This window comes from Protopterus annectens, chromosome 2.part0, assembly GCF_019279795.1.
Source record: "Protopterus annectens isolate FY-2018-M chromosome 2.part0, PAN1.0, whole genome shotgun sequence".
NCBI classification, from domain to species: domain Eukaryota; kingdom Metazoa; phylum Chordata; order Ceratodontiformes; family Protopteridae; genus Protopterus; species Protopterus annectens.
In genome coordinates this window covers 550,329,867-550,346,528 of record NC_056728.1, presented here as the reverse complement: position 1 = coordinate 550,346,528, position 16,662 = coordinate 550,329,867, and the positions used below count along the sequence as shown (strand labels likewise).

The 16,662-nt window shown below is 40.3% G+C and overlaps 1 protein-coding gene across 1 annotated transcript in view; it reads left to right on the top strand.

The window, feature by feature from the left end:
• Positions 1-415: 415 nt before the first annotated feature.
• Positions 416-16,662, top strand: part of LOC122793144 (metalloprotease TIKI1-like) — an 845,736-nt gene continuing 829,489 nt past the window's right edge. Inside the window, exon 1 of the mRNA XM_044060930.1 lies at positions 416-1,295. Within this exon, the coding sequence (XP_043916865.1) occupies positions 1,185-1,295 (111 nt within the window). The 5' untranslated portion in view covers positions 416-1,184. The remainder of the gene's footprint in view (positions 1,296-16,662) is intronic.

Sequence of the window (16,662 nt, the reverse complement as noted above, 5' to 3'; positions counted from 1 at the left end):
TTTGGAGGTGGAAAGCTGAGAGCTATGTTTCTTGACACCTGATGCTACAGACAGGATGCAATCGTGCAAGTTTAGAAAATGCACGCTGGCCTGAAACTTTATCTGGTTGTTTCTGTGCCGGCGTGAGCCGTGATATGTCACCGTAGTCCGCTGTGAAACATCCTGTGTGATTAGCTGAACTTGTTGTAACTGTGCAATAATAAAACAACTTCCATCTCCTCACTTCTGGCTTGGATGAGACGGTTCCCGGAAAACTTGGGAGCAGCAAAACGAACAAAGAGCCTAAGAGGGCAGAAAGTTGGTGTGTTTCTTACTGGAAGGGGGTTTAATGTCTACAACCTCAGTGAACGTCTAACAGAGGAACAGAATATTTAATTCAATTTGTAGCAACTTGTTTATATAGAAGAACTAGCTGTTCTTTCCCCCTCCCAGTCGCAACATAAAAAAGCTTGTATCTGCTTTGATCTCCCCGATGCATTCTTACTGTGGTATACTTTTCTTCCAGTTCAAAAAATCTACTTATCATACATTTCATTTCGAGAAGGCTGTTTGCTTAAAACTGTCTCTCCCGTTCTTAGTGCGTGTGTGTGTGTGTGTAAGTGCTGGGGGTGCTAAGTAGCTAAAAAGTTTAGGGTTAGGTACGTCTGTAAGTCAGTGGCCAATCATAAGTCTCAGCGGATTTGCTGCCTCCATCCAGGGGCAGCGGCAGGAACTACAAACCTCTACAAATAGTTTTCCCTTCTCAGACCCACAACAGTCGAGTAAGCTGTAAGAGGAGGTGTCCAGGGGATGAGCAAACACCAGGATACACTTGTAGCTCAGAGCCACTCAGTGTGTATAGTGAGGGTAAAAAGGGCAACTTGGGAACAGTCTACCAACGGATTATTGTGTGCGTCTGTGCTTCATCATCATCATCACTTGTTGAACTTACCCTTTTTCTCTATTAACGGAACTTTAAAACACAGCATGGCGGAGAGGAACCACACTCCTAAGAGCCCTTTGACGGCGCTACGATCTTCTGTCACAAACTGGGGCAGCTAAGGGTCCCTATCAGGTTTCAAACTGACAGAGACCGAGAAGTGCAAGTCCTGTACTCCACCCACCTCCCTTCACCTGTAGACCCCAACACCATCCTCCCTTACCCACCCCACACCCACCAGCGAGCCTGGCACCACTTGCTAACTATGATGGTGATTATTTGGAATCTATTTCTGCAGACATTTCTCCTAACCCTGGTTCGAGCAGCCCCGAAGAGCCGCTCAAGAGACTCGGTCAACTGCGAACTCAACAAGAAAGTAAGTGGCATGCTCAACTTTCACTCTTCTTAACTTTTGAAGTCTGCTCAAGCATTTATTCTCCCGTTTTCCATACATCCTGTTGTCTGATTCAACTGCACATTCGTTTTCCAGTCTCACGTTCTGATGGCAGTGTCTAAACAACATTTAAGAGATCAAATCTTGTGCAGCATTTGAAGTGCAGGAAACGGTCCCTAAACATGTAATAGACTGCATGAACTTGTGTAGGGACTCTGCAAGTGCTGCCTGTACCCCCTGAGCTGTGATCTTTCTAATCTAAACCCTATGCAGAGTATCTTCACTGAGCCCCTGCACTATGGACTTGGGGTCTTCAGCGTTCTTTTCAGCTCAACACATTCCCCATTCCATAACACATCGGCAATTGTTGTCATTTGCATTAATTGAGTTTCGCTGTCCCCATCTCCCATCGATCATTTTATTTATTTATTCAGTATTAATTACCCCATCTAGTCATTATGCTTATCCGAACTCAGTCTTGTCTCACGAATGTGAGCAATACGTTTAAGATTATTGAGTGCAAACATTTTATGTCAGCCGATGGTTGATTTTTTTGACTGTTTTATGAATGGCAGTTGTCACGTTAGCCTTGGTTCAAGCTGGTTGCTGCTTCTTTTATGTGTCTGCAGTACTCTGGGCTTTCTGGGGGCACACTTGTTAAATGTTGACTTTCAGATTGCAGCTGATGAGACTTTATAGACAGTTGATGGGATGAGCACGATAAAAGAGTTTTGTGAAGAGTGTTAGCCCGGTTGTTTGTTTTGCATCTCTTGTCTTTGTTTACTTTTGTGATCACTCCATTCCATTTGACAGTGTCTCTCACTCCCCCTGTCTTCTTCGGCCAGCGATCACAGGCAGCAGCAGCCCCTGCTCTCTGCAAACACCACCTAATGCTTCATTTACTTTGGCGATTTTTTATCCAGCTTCCTTATTAACTCAAGGGCTTACTTTGCACACTGCTAACTCCTTCTCTAACAGAGCGCCCTTTATCTTCCTTTGTCTGCGCCCTCCTGCTCCAGTTAGCGGAGATTATGATTACCCAACAAAGAGAACTCTGGATTGTTAATAATTTTTGTGTTGCAGCAACCACTTCAGATTTTGAGCCTTGTTCTTTTCCCGGAGTCTATCGCCCGTAGCTCTTGGAGTTTGTTATGACTGATTTACTCAGGGAGCCCCTCCCGAATGCAATTAGCTGTAATGTGTTAGTGACAGATTTATAGTCTGGGGATGCTGTGATCCTATCTCTAGCTACTGCACTGCACTGCCATTAAAAAGTAACACCATTAGGACTAAAATGCATATAATTTACACATCCAGACATCCTAAGCTCAACATCCAACACCATGTTTGCTTTCCGATTTTATTTTTCTAATCATGGCAATAGAATAAGACGATGTTATCAAATTATACCGTTTTAAAAAAAAATGTCATTTGTGAGAACTTCAAAAATAATCCATATGAAGCAAGTTTATGGCAATTTAAGATGTATTTTCTAGGTGCTGTTAATGTATCATCAGTTGAAATGCATTAGTAGTTTTAGTAATAATAAACCTGCATTTAAAACTTTCCTTTGATGGTGCTGTTTCCAGGGTAGCCCTGCATGTGACTCTTTCAACTGAATAAGAGGCTTTACGACATAGAAAAAAGGCAGTTCATTTGATCTAGGCTTAGTGTTGCCTTAGTTGTAATGATAGATACATAAACAGCAGCAGTGGTTATCTGATAATATATTACCTTGCTGTAACTATAACATTAAATGCTTAATACGTTGGACACTAATTAGGACTATTAAATGTCTCAGTTAAATGTACCACTGTTTATACAACAAGCCTGAGATTTGGCATACACTTGTACTATACCTCTTGCCTGAACTTTAGTTTAGGGGTAACTAGTGTAGTCCTGAAAGACAAAAGAAGGCACAAACTCACAAATAACAGGTAATCCTTATGAAGGATGACAGGAAAACTGTGCAGAAAGCTTAGCAAGGTCTTTTTATCATTGCACCACTTGGATCCGTGGTTGCTCTGTCTACCGTCACTGGAAACTACTGGCAAAGAACATTTTTGTACAAGTTATTAGGATAAAATAGATAACATCTGAGAGTTTATATGTATAAAGTCTAATGTTCAAAATTTATTTTGCTAAACAATAATCTAGGATGTACGAAGGTTAGCATAATAAGCTATGACTGATAATGGTACGTTTGGCACAAATGGAGTTATATCCTCCAGACTTGCTTGCATGCATTGTTTTTTTTTTTTTTTTTATGCTGAATTCCTTATCCCATGTAATGTTTTCATGTTACTTCTTTAACATTATCTTCTAACTGGGAAGACACAGAAAAAATGCAAAAAAAAAAAAAACCCAACATCCATCCATCAAGCAGTGTGTGCTTTTATTTACATTTGTGGGCAATTATAATATAAACCTAGATAATCTGGTTTTATCAACTAAATAAATTAAAGCCCTTGTCTGGCCTTTACGGGGTTGTCACAAGAGTGGTGTATGCAGACATCAGGTTAATGATGCTCATGGACATTAGAAGTTGCATGTAGCTCCCACAGAGACAAATCACTAGACCATTGTCTTCATTATGTTAACTTGTGCTATAGGAAAAAACAAAAAATAGTCCTCATTTGCCTGCTTGCAGGTGTGGTATATGCCAAGGACAAATGCACTATGGAGAGATTAAGTGGTGTAGTTAAGAAGTAATGACACTTAATTTGAGATAAAGTGTACTGAGTGCAAGCAAGTTATTTAAGCTTCATGCAATTTGCATATTAATACATATAATGCAAAGTTTATATACATGCATTCATTAGCTGTATTACATGCCTTATAGTTACAGACTTTGAAAAAAACAATAAATATCCTTTTAAAGTGATAGGAGATATTCCCCAAGTGACATTCCAAGGGACACAGTACAGTACAATGATGACAAACACTTGTACAGCACCTTGGTTTTGAGGTAGGAGTCACTAGCAGTAATAATGCCTCAACAGATTTTTATATTATTGGTTTAACCAGGATAGTCCATTGGGTCAAGATGAACCCGTTTTCAATGGAGTCCTGGGGAGAAAAGCTCCAGTAAGAAGGTTACAATAGGTTTTACATTAGATTACAATGTTTACAAGTGAACAAATTAGAGCAGGACATTTCAAGTAGTATGGCTTGAGAAATAAGGTTACAAGTAGGTTTTAGGTTATATTACAATATTTTCAAGTGATACAGCTTAAAGCATAATGTTTCAAGTAGTACAGACAGGTGATGAAAGTTTCAGAAGATATAATACTGGTAACGAAAACATTTCTATATAAGTACTGAGAGGTCCTAAATCTTGACAAAGCTTGAAAGTATGACACATAATACAGTTTATAAAAAGTTTGGTTAGAACAAGTAGAGACAGTATGAGTTAGGAGAGGCAGTAGAGGAAGTTAGCAGAAGGGAGGGAAAAAAGAGTTTGCCAGTTTATATTATTATGATGGATGAGAACAGGGCATTCCCACTGGGATATTAGGTGAGAGTGAGGAGATTTTTTGAAAGTGAAATGGTTAGAGATGATACGAATGGATGGGGGTAGGGAGTTCCAGAGATGTAATAGGCCATAGGATAGGAGATTTTTATCTGGGGGACGAGTTGGTTTATGCAATTCTATTAGATTTTGGTTGTTAGATCTTAGTACTCGGTTGGGTAGGTGCATTTTAAAGGCAGAGGAAAGGGATGGACATACTAGGGGGTTGAAAATGAGTTTATGTGCTAGAGTCAGTTGAGTGTAGGTGAGATGATTGGAAAGTTCTAGCCATTTTAGTTTGTGGAGAGAAGAACAGTGGTGGCTAGATGATGTGTGGCTAGTAGCGAATTTGGCGATTTTGTTGTAACATGAGGAAAGTTGTGTTTTAAGGGAAGATTGTAGGTTAGTTAAGAGTGGGGCTCTGTAGAGAAGGGAGGGGATAAGAAATGAGGTAGAGAGAGTGATTTTGGTGGAGGGTGTGAGGTAACGATTTTGTCGATAGAGCATGCCTAATTTTTGATGGGGGTTTTTTGATATTTAGTTGTAGGTGGGAGTTGAATTTAAGCTTGCTATCAGTTTGGACCCCAAGTAATTTAGTCTCAGACACCAGTTCTAGAGATGTGTTGTTATTACTAGTGATATAAAAAGTGTTTGTATTGATAGAGGTGACTTTAGAGGGAGTGAATACCATTAATTTGGTTTTAGAGGCATTTAGTGCTAGGTGATTTCTTTTCATCCATTGTTCTGTGATTGAGAATGCATCTTGTGTAAGTTTTTGCAGCGTGGGGAGGGATGTGGCAGAACAGATGAATCATCTGCATATTGGATGATATTTGAGAAATGAATAGAATTGCGGAAGTCATTTATGAATATATTAAAGAGGAGAGGACCTAGTATGGAACCTTGAGGAACTCCAGTTGGGGTAGCAAGGAAAGAAGAGGTGGCTTTTTTTCCATTTTACTGATTGATATCTATTAGATAAGTAACTGAAGAACCAGTTCAGAGAAGAAGAAGATAGGTTAAGCTGATAGAGTTTAGTTAGAAGAAGTTTGTGGGAGATAGTGTCAAAGGCCTTAGAGAGGTCAAGTAGGAGGGTATAGACAATATGACCAGAGTCTCGGGCTTTGTTTACAGTTTCCAGGAAGGAGAGGAGGGCTGTCATAGTGCTATGACCAGGTCTAAAACCATGCTGTGTTGGAGTTAGTAGGTGATTGTCTACGAGATATGGTAGGAGTTGTAGTTGGATACATTTTTCTAGGAGTTTAGAAATGGGAGATAGGATAGCGATGGGTTGGAAATTAGTTGTATTGTTATTATTACCACCTTTATGTAAGGGTATGATGAAAGCTTTTTTCCAGATTTGGGGTACTATGCCTTCTTGGATAGAGCGGTTTATTAGGATACTAATGGGGTAGGCAATGGCTTCTGCAGCTATGCCAAGAAAGTATGATGGGATGTTGTCAGGGGCATTAGAGCATGGCTTAAGTTTTTGAAGGAGTTTTTTATGGTGGATATGGGTATAGGTTTGAATGAAAAAGGAGAGGAAGGGGTAGAGAGGGTATTAGAGAGGAAGGGGTAGAGAGGGTATTAGAGAGGAAGGGGTAGAGAGGGTATTAGAGAATGGGGATAGTGGAGAAGAAGGGAGTGTGGTAGTAGGAGTGCAGATAGAAGTGTTAGTAGAGGAAGGTGAGGGTGAAATGGAAGGAGTGGTGTTGTCAGAGAATGTTGAGGTTAATTTAGAAATAGAATTTATGAAGAAAAAGTTAAATTGCATGGCCAAATCTATGTCGGGAGCACTGGGGTCTGGGCTGGGGTTGTCAATTTTGCCAGGATTGATAAGGGTGGCGACTCCTTTCCAGAATTTCTGAGGGTTTGTTTTATTGCTGTTTTGGAGTATGGAGAAGTAATTTTGTCAGTCAGTGATAATAAGCTGTTTGACTTTATTTCTAAGTGTTTTATATTCATTATGAATGAGGGGAGACTTATTTTTCTGGTAGAGTTCCCAGACTTTGTTTCTGCGTACAACAGAAAAAGAAACAGGTCTTCACTGCAGTGTTTGATAATACAGCTATTCATGAAAGTGATGTGAAACATCAATCTGTCTTTTCTAATATATTTGTTTTAGACAACTACCAACTTGTATTCCACTTGCTTGTTTTCAAGTATGATATTTTCTGTGTGAAGTCCCTGCTGCTGGATCTTTTAGTTTTAAAAATATCTTTCATTTCACTCCTGGGTTTAGGTCTTCCTTTCCTAGGAAAAGAGGCCTGCCTGCTTATCATAATAGTCTTTTTGTGGACTGTCTGACCTTGTCTATGTGTAGGGTATAGGATTAACACCCCTAATGCATGAATGAATTCAGAAAACAAGCTAGACCACATCTATTTTATCTCACGTTGATATGCAGGTAGTGCTCCCTTGTGTCCTGTGCATGCTGTTCCATATGTTTCCTAAGCTTACAGACAGACTGTGTGTTAGTATGTGCATGCATGTGTGTTTGCACCTCTGTGTATATGTGTGTGTTTGTGTGTGTCTGTGTGTGAATGTGTGTGTGTGTGCGTGTGTGTGTGTGTGTGTGTGTGTGTGTGTGTGTGTGTGTGTGTGTGTGTGTATATATGTGTGTACATATGTATGCCTGTGCGGATGTCTATGAAGGTGAGTGTGTGTGTGTGTGTGTGTGTGTGTGTGTGTGTGTGTGTGTGTGTGTGTGTGTGTGTGCGTGTGTGCGTGTGTGTGCGTGTGTGTGTGTGTGTGTGTGTGTGTGTGTGTGTGTGTGTGTGTTTCTGCGTACAACAGAAAAAGAAACAGGTCTTCACTGCAGTGTTATATGCAGGTAGTGCTCCCTTGTGTCCTGTGCATGCTGTTCCATATGTTTCCTAAGCTTACAGACAGACTGTGTGTTAGTATGTGCATGCATGTGTGTTTGCACCTCTGTGTATATGTGTGTGTTTGTGTGTGTCTGTGTGCGAATGTGTATGTGTGTGTGTGTGTGCGTGTGTGCGTGTGTGTGTGTGTGTGTGTGTGTGTGTGTGTGTGTGTGTGTATGTCTGTGTATATATGTGTGTACATATGTATGCCTGTGCGGATGTCTATGAAGGTGAGTGTGTGTGCGTGTGTGCGTGTATGTGTGTGTGTGTGTGTGTGTGTGTGTGTGTGTGTGCGTGTGTGTGTGTGTGTGTGTGTGTGTGTGTGTGTGTGTGTGTGTGTGTGTGTATGTCTGTGTATACATGTGTGTACATATGTATGCCTGTGCGGATGTCTATGAAGGTGAGTGTGTGTGTGTGTGTGTGTGTGTGTGTGTGTGTGTGTGTGTGTGTGTGTGTGTGTGTCTGTGCACATGTGAGCGTGTGTATACATGTGTGTGTAGGGGGTGGTGCACCACTCAGCAAGTTTGAGACAGTACTATATAATAAGCTGAAGAGTGCCCTACCCATTCTAGTTCCTGTTGCCTGAGTAGAAAAGATGGTCAGCCAGTATTCTACATAAGTTTTCTAGAGCCATCTCTTCTTACATTCTAGCATGTTCTTGAACCTAAGCCATTGCTACTAGATCTATGTCATATGATCGCAAGACCACATGACGAAATTGCAAAGGAACATTTTTCACAACATCGAAATGACCTAATGTTTTTACAGGGCCTCCCTTGCATCCCACATACCTCCTGCATATTCTATATGGTGCAGCTCAGTGGCACAATGAATAGTGTTGTTGCCTCACAGCAAGATGTTATCCGGTTTGATTCTCTGCTGGGGTCCCTGTGTTTGTGTGGGCTTTCTTTGGATACTTTGGCTTCTTACCACTTTCCAAAAGACATGCAGTAGATGGATCGGATACTCTAAATTAGCTGTAAGTGTGAGTGGTATGGAAGAAGAACCGTAACATGGCTAGCTGCCTGGCATTGAGAACCATGGCTTCACTACACCTTTTCCCATTTTTGCAAATGGGGTCAGGGATGTTATTTCAACAATGACAATCATGTAGAGCCATACACCAACTTTGAAAGCACTCCTAGCCCCAAAAAATGCAAGCTTTCGGAGACAAAACTGTTTCAGTGTTGTAAGAATCAATATTTTATGATTCAATCATGTGGTCTTTAAATCATATGACATAGACCCTTGGTACTATACCAGAGTACCTTGAAGCTCTGCTTGACATTGCCAGTTTTCTCATCAAGTCATACGTGCAATCACTGTCATTTCTCTAGCACATCACAAAGTAAGCATTGTAAACTTGCAGACAAAATGTTCTTAAAACAGTCCCCCTCCCCACAGGTAGGTGAGCCAACTTTGGCTGTTTACTCCCATCCTGCCCTAGCTGCCTCCTCCAGCAGTCGAGTTGCTAATGGAACACGGGATGTCTGCTGCACTATCAGGATGCTATTAGTAATCAATAACAGATTATTTCTTATCAACTGCTTCCTTACTTATGATAACTTATAAGTAACTTTTATAGTAATTAGCTATCTTTCAATTTATGAAACGATAGCTTTCCCACATAGTCCGTAATATGAATAAATTATGCGTGACCCTCCCTCTAATATTTATATAGCTCGGCACACATAGCTGAAGTATTATATAGTAACTTTAAATGATTACATTTCCTGTTACACTGTGCTGAGCCCTATTGTTCTCCTTTTGTCTCTTTAAGGAGCTTGTGGAGCTTCGGTACCTGGATCTCCACTGGAAATGAGCACTGTTGGTCTATACATCCCATATATTCCTTTTCACAAAATCAGTAGGCACTCAGCTATGTGAATAATATTTTGTTAATAATCTGGAGTTTAATTGTTTTTTCAAAAAAATAGAACAGAGAGAAAGAAACAGTTTGTTCTCGCTTTTGCTTGCAACTGTTATCTTCCTTCTAAGCATGTCAGGTGTAATGTGGATAAATGCTTCTGGATCATTCTGCTGGGGTCATACAAATAGCATTTATCACCTTTTAAATGCTTTTAAGCTTGTTACTTCTCTTGTCTATAACACTCAGTCATAAAAAGGATTGTTGGGTACTTAGACATGAATTGGTTGAATAGAAGGTGTCTTTTGCTTCCAGCATGACAGCTACATTTTGTGTGCATGCCATTATGTGCAAATAGCTCTGTAACTCTGCTCCTGAATTTTAACCCAAGCTCTACTGTTTCTTTTACCATATAAACACAATATAGCATTTATGACTGTAGTGACACTTCCCTGGGACCCCAGAGGTGTACTTATTGAGATTAATGGGTCTTGAAGTCATTATTAAATCTGTGCTTACTTCTGACAGTTTACAGTGCAATTACTGTCAGAGCTTAACTACATGACCATTATTAAGGGCAAACACGGGGTAAACATCAAGAACCATTTAGTTCAGTGAAACATGTCTCTTCTGATTTCCCTAGAGAAGTCCTTACATTTTTAAAGAGAGGATAGAAGGAAACACTGTCGTAGTTGCAGAACACGCAAGGAGCTTTTAGCAGAACATCTGTGGGAATATGGTGTATTGCTTAGTACAGAACTGTACATCTCCAGGGTGGTTACATGATGTGATATGTTGCACACTCTCTTTAGATGCATTTATTTTTGGTACCTGGCTTCATCTCAGTAATGTTTATCTAATAATGTGTAATTGCAGGACTCCACCAAGAATGTGAAATTGCATTTTTTTTCTTTTCAGCTAAATGTAAGAAAAAGTAAACCCAAGTAACACCCACAGCAGCACTGCTAGCTGTGGGCATTCAGCACTTGGAAGACAGTTATTCATCATGGCTGAAAAAAAAACAGTGTAGTAAACTGTCAAGTGTTCCAGTTTCCATGCACTGATTAATGGGTGACATTTTTGGGGATATACAAAAGAGGAAAAGCTCATAAAACTTGCTGCAGCTACTTTCCTCAACTAATGTCATTTTTGCTGTTTAATCTCTCTGGTTTCATCAGTGTTAAAGGCAGTGTTTGCTTATTCACTGACAGTACGGACTTTGGTACAGCTCATTGGAGGGCTGCATTTAAGACTGACTGCTTGTGTAGGACTGAGTTTCTACAAATACTATCTTCTCTTTCATAGTGTGTGCGGGGGATGAATCTTCCCCCTGGGTGGTGGCAGACATAAGATTTTAGTGGTCTTACTAGGTGAAGGTAATACATAAAAGTGTTTATGCCTCACGTTAACACCATTGGTAACTGTACCTAAGGTAGAAAAGTATTACTGTGAAGGCCAAATAGCTTGAAAAAGCAGGCCATAACTGGGGGTGGTGATACTGTCTAAGCTGTTCAGTCGAATGATAATCTCAAACAAAGAGCAGCACAAATGCATCTTCACTAATAAACTGCGGGGGGAGGGGGGTGAAATGGAGCTAGCATTCATTCTAGCTGAATATTGCATACTGTTCTGCTCAGCATGCACATTGAAAATGCAGTGTTCATTTTGTTATGGCTGTATCAAGGTAGCAGCATATGCTGTTAGATCACTGATCAGCTCAATATGGTTTTCATAGTAGAAAGATGACCGGGACAAGACAAGACCAGTTATTTAGATGATATACATTAATGCCATGAGCAAATGCATGTGACTCCATGGAATTAAAACAAGGAGCTGTTGTTGTTCCTTCAGCTTTTCCCAGTTAGGGGTCACCACAGTGGAACTCCGGTCCGCTGATGATTAGCAGTAGATTTTCACGGTGCCGAGGTGCCAGCTCGACACCCAACCTTCAACGAAGGCATGCCCATTATCACATGTCTTTCGAATGCCACTCAACCGCAGGGAGGACATGCATACTCCACACAGAAGGCACTCTAGCCAAGAATCGAATGGGAGAACCTCTTGTTGTGAGGCGACAACGCTACCGCTGCACCACCGTGGCTGGAATTAAAACAAGGAGTCAAAGGGAAAAAAAGACAATCTCATCCAGCAGAGGGCAGCACAGATAAATAAGTATTTGTTAATTCAGCATCCTGTGCTGAAAGATAGACAGCTGTTGCAGGTGAAAGTCAGCCAACAGGCTATGAGAAAGTCTGAAGTACGGAAATGGCTCAATGAAGTAATTGCTATCTTCTTCTTCTTCTTCTTCTTTTGGCTTTTTCCCGGTTAGGGGTCGCCACAGCGGATCACCTGTCTGCTCATGATTGGCAGTGGAGTTTTACAGTGTTGAGTTGCCAGCCCGGCACCCAACCTTCCACAGAAGGCACACACACACACACACACACACACACACACACACACACACACACACACACACACACACACACACACACACACACACTCGCACCTAGAGCCAATTTAGAGTGTCCAATCCACTCTTTGGGATGTGGGATAGGCCGCATAAAACATTTTTAAAACATAATGTGCTGCAGTAATACAACAGCAAGTGAAAGCGATATAAGTGAATAAATACAGTGCTAGAAATGGCTGACAATCTATCTCGGCCTGTACAGTGGGAGGTAAAAAACATTTTTATATGAATTCAAAAAGCTATTGCCTCATTTACTCCAAGTGACTTTGGCACAGTAGAAACTATTTCTACTTAACTACAGTTTGATTCTTCATGGAAATAAACAATTTAAGTAGGAAATCATATAGAATGATTCTTTTTTAGATATGCTGGTTATATCCATCCACAACCGCTTTTTTCCATTTTTTTGTAAAAGGGATCAGGTTGTCCTTTCAGCTGTGACAGTCATCTAGAGCCAAGGTTCACATTGCCAGATGGCTAGTCCTGACATGATTGTTCTTCCACACCACACAATCATACACACACTCAAACCTATGGCCAATTCAGAGTGTTCTGTCCACCTACTGCAAGTTTTTAGAATGTGGGAGGAAACTCAAAAGTTAGAGCGAGCCTATGCAGACTTCCCAGTGAAGAATGAAACGGGAACTGCTGGCTGTTAGGTAACAGCACTACCTGCTGTGCCACAGTGACACACCTAAATGTTTTTTTCTATGTTGATAGTTGCCCTTCACTCTCATTACTGTTTGTTATGTGTGTGTGTGTGTGTGTGTGTGTGTGTGTGTGTGTGTGTGTGTGTGTGTGTGTGTGTGTAACAAGAGAGTGATTACTTTATTCAGTTCTTCTGATATATTTTCAGAAATAAGCTATGCAATTGCTTTGCTAAATGAACTAACTGTTCTACATAAAGAAAATGCACATTTATCAATCAAATTTCTGACACTCAACACAACTGTTGCCATTGTCACTGTGGATCACATTTTAGGTGGCTGAATATTACCTCACTGTCTGAACCTTACTTAGCTACAGAAACAAGGTGACAGGGGAAGAATGTTTCAGCCACTTTTTTTCTCAATTCTCCACTTCTTAGAACTGCAGATCTCAAGTTATTGCACAGCCAAATTCTTCTTGACCTCAGAACTATTGCTTTATGTCAGTAGAGTAATTTGTTGCATCTTTGCATCATTTTTACATCCACCAAGAATTGTTTCATGCACCTCTTTGTCTAAATAATAACAAAAATTATTTTACTCTTTCACTATGAGCAGATGAAACTGAATGCAACAAGGCCTGGAATCCCTAAACTGTGTTCTCAGAAAAAAGGCACAAAAAACACTGTGTTTTTATGCAGAGGGCTCCCGATGTTTCCCCAACACCCCCCAAACTTGTATATACCAAATCCACAGTTTCACCAACTCAAAGGAGGGAAAAATTCCCCCCAAAAAGGGCATCACTGCTGACAGACCTCACTGACAGTGATTTCCTGTGGAGGAGTTCCTATCATCAGTGGGTTGAACCGCTGGTAAATGAAGCTTGAGAATTTGTTCTTCATCCACCGGTAGGTTACCCTTCTTTTGCATGTGGCCTCAAGCCATCCACCCATTAGGTATGAATCAGTCACATGATTTGGCACTGTGTCTGCACTATAGTAAGTACCCTTCAGTCTGCCTTACTCTTTTCTTATAGCCATCACATGTTAGGTTGCATAATGTGACACATCCAGGCCATTTTCCACTTTCATTGTTGCTACTATTTTCCACCACATTGCTCTAATTCCTTAGAATTCTCTGAATACCTTACCCTGCTCTCCAGTGCACATAATTTATTTATCTATACATTTGTAAACAGTTTATGTGGACTACTCTAGTAAAACCTTTTTTCTCCGTTGCCCAGGAACAAAGGCAGTCAGTAACTTACCCTTTGTAACAGAAAGAATAACAATAACAACAGAGAGCGGAGTAGAAATCAGTACTTACTAATTTCATTTGTGTAATAAAAGAAAAACATAATGTTTGTCACTTTTTCTTGGCCAGAGGCACAGGCTCTTGTATCGTTTCTTTTTCTCTTTCATGCTTCCTTTACTATCACTTATGCTTTATAAAAAGCCTAGTCTAGTATCAATCCCATAGTTACTCAAAAGATAGCTGTTCCCTTCTCATATTTAGCTTTTTCAATATTTTTCAGTGCCTTTCTGTTCAGAAAAAACTGTAATCAGTGCTACTAACTTGAGAGCTGCACCAAACTGGTGTCACAAGTCAGTTCACAATTTTGTGGTAGTGTCCTGTCCTTGCTAAAACATATGTAAGCCACGTTCAAAGCTTCCTCTTCTTTTGCTGCTTTCATCACTTGGTTAAAAAATGTAGTTTGATTTGTCTAACATGACCTTCTAACCACAAAACCACGCTGCCTTGCATCCTGTGTGCTGCTGACCTCTTTTCTCCTTTAGAAGTGATTCCATGGTTTTCTTTACCACTGAGGTCAAATGGACAGGTCACTTGTTTCACTTAGTGGTGTCCTGGAACTTGTACATTCCATTATAATATCCCAGGATGACAGTGTATATTTCTGCAGGGCATAGCCACTAACAAGTTATTTTTGTTCAAATTCATGTTATTGTAAAGGTGCACAATGTATGAAGAAATTTATTTGATTTATTTATTGCATCTCTGATGTTCTCACTTTTATTATACTACTTTCAAACACGTCGATTCTCTCAGCCTTCCATGCCACCAGAAAAGATCTGATCAAAGAACTGCAGTCACTCATGTTATCTTTGCATTAAGTCTTCCAGCTATCAAGTTAGACAGATTAATATTAACAGACAAATGGAGAAGAACAGAAAGACTGAAACACGTTAAAACAGAGATATAATAAAAAATATCTATAATAATACAGAAATAGTGTTTGTAATTATAAGATAGGAAACAAAATTCCATGGTATAAGATACACAAAAGTGTGTAACCTGCCCATTTTTTTACTTTTGGACACCTCTGGCAAGTAAAAGATAAATGAGCAGTCTTGGAGGACACTCTGGAGTCCTGTGCCCTGCACAGTGTTTTTTAACTACTGGGAAAACCTGAAGGGAAAACATAGCCACACACTGGAAAGACAAACATGGCAGCCAACAAGTTTTCCCCTTTACTCAAAAAACAAACCTAACTGTTTCGTATTAGAACTTGTTTCTTTTTTTTTTTCTAGGTGCATTTCCCTCTCTGACTCATATCTTGTATTGAACTTGAGACTACTCAGTCCACAAGGGTGGTGAACCTTCCTTCAGATTCCTTAAGGTAGGAGTCTTGTAGAGGAGGTCATCACCCAAGCAGTCAATGGGGAGTTTGTGCTCCCACAGGATACCAGAAATGAGAGCATTTTTATGAATAACCCTAACTTCTGTCCTTGGGTGGTGATGTAGGTGACTACATCTCTCTAGGGACTGCCAAAGTCTATCTAACAACACGCAACATGCTCCCCAACATACAGCCATTATGCCCTCCCCTGCACCAGCCCCCCCCCTCCACTTGTTGACTCTGCCCCCATCCTGTAGCAGAGATTGTTTCTGAAATCAGTGGTATAAGACAACCAGGACTCCATCCTTCTCCCTAGGATAGCCATGCTCATCCTCCCCTACTGCACTGTCAAGTACCTGAGCTGCTAGTTGCACCTGAGTTGCCTGGATTGTGGTCACAGTGTTTCCCCTCTATGCCACCAGCATGGCTGCATTGGAAAATAAAAGACTTACTTGTAACACAATAAGATAGACAAGCGTAATCTATCTCGCCCATCTTTTCTTGTCTTTAATTTTAGCATGCAAGGATGCACAGACATGTAAAGTAACTATAAATCTCTCCATATTATTGTAACTTTTCCAATGAGCACATTCAATTAATGTTTGCCTTGCGTTTTTTCAGGAATCTAAATAAATCCACTATGATTTCAGGAATTTAAATAACTCCATTGGCACTATAGTAAGAATGAATCTAAAACTGTCATGCCTTTTTTGTAGAAGGTTTCTGCCTGCCATGAAACGGTGACTGACACTGTTGAACTTGGGGACAGAATGTGCATTGATAAATGAGCCTGTGCTTCTGCCAGCTGATCGATTTGTTTCAGTTGTCCTGGCAGGACGAAGCCCCTGCTATGTCCAGCTGCTGCACTGTCAAAATGACTGATTGGTCTATACTTGAAACAGAGTATCCATATTGCCTTTAAGGGATTTGTCATGTAATTCAGCCCTTTGTTCAGTGCAAGGCTGCCCCAGGAAACTTTTGTACTCTTTGATCTAATATTAATAGGATATAATTGGTTACTTTCTGATTATACTTAACCCAAAGTGAGGTATTTTTAAAGCTGTAAATATAAGATCAATGATCCTCACCAAAACATGCTACCAGGTTCCTGGCTTTACAATTTGTGACACTGCTGCCAGCCAATAAGCTATGAGGATGTTCAGAAAACTATCTTTCTATATAGTTCCTCTACACCTGTATAATTATCCAGTTTTCATACAGGTCAGTACTAGCATAACAAGGTAACATCTCTATTTCAAAAGCAAAATATGCAGGAATTCCAAGTTTTTGCAGTAAGGATATGTAGTACCATGCTGTAAATATAGCAATGGGATTATTCAAAATTATTT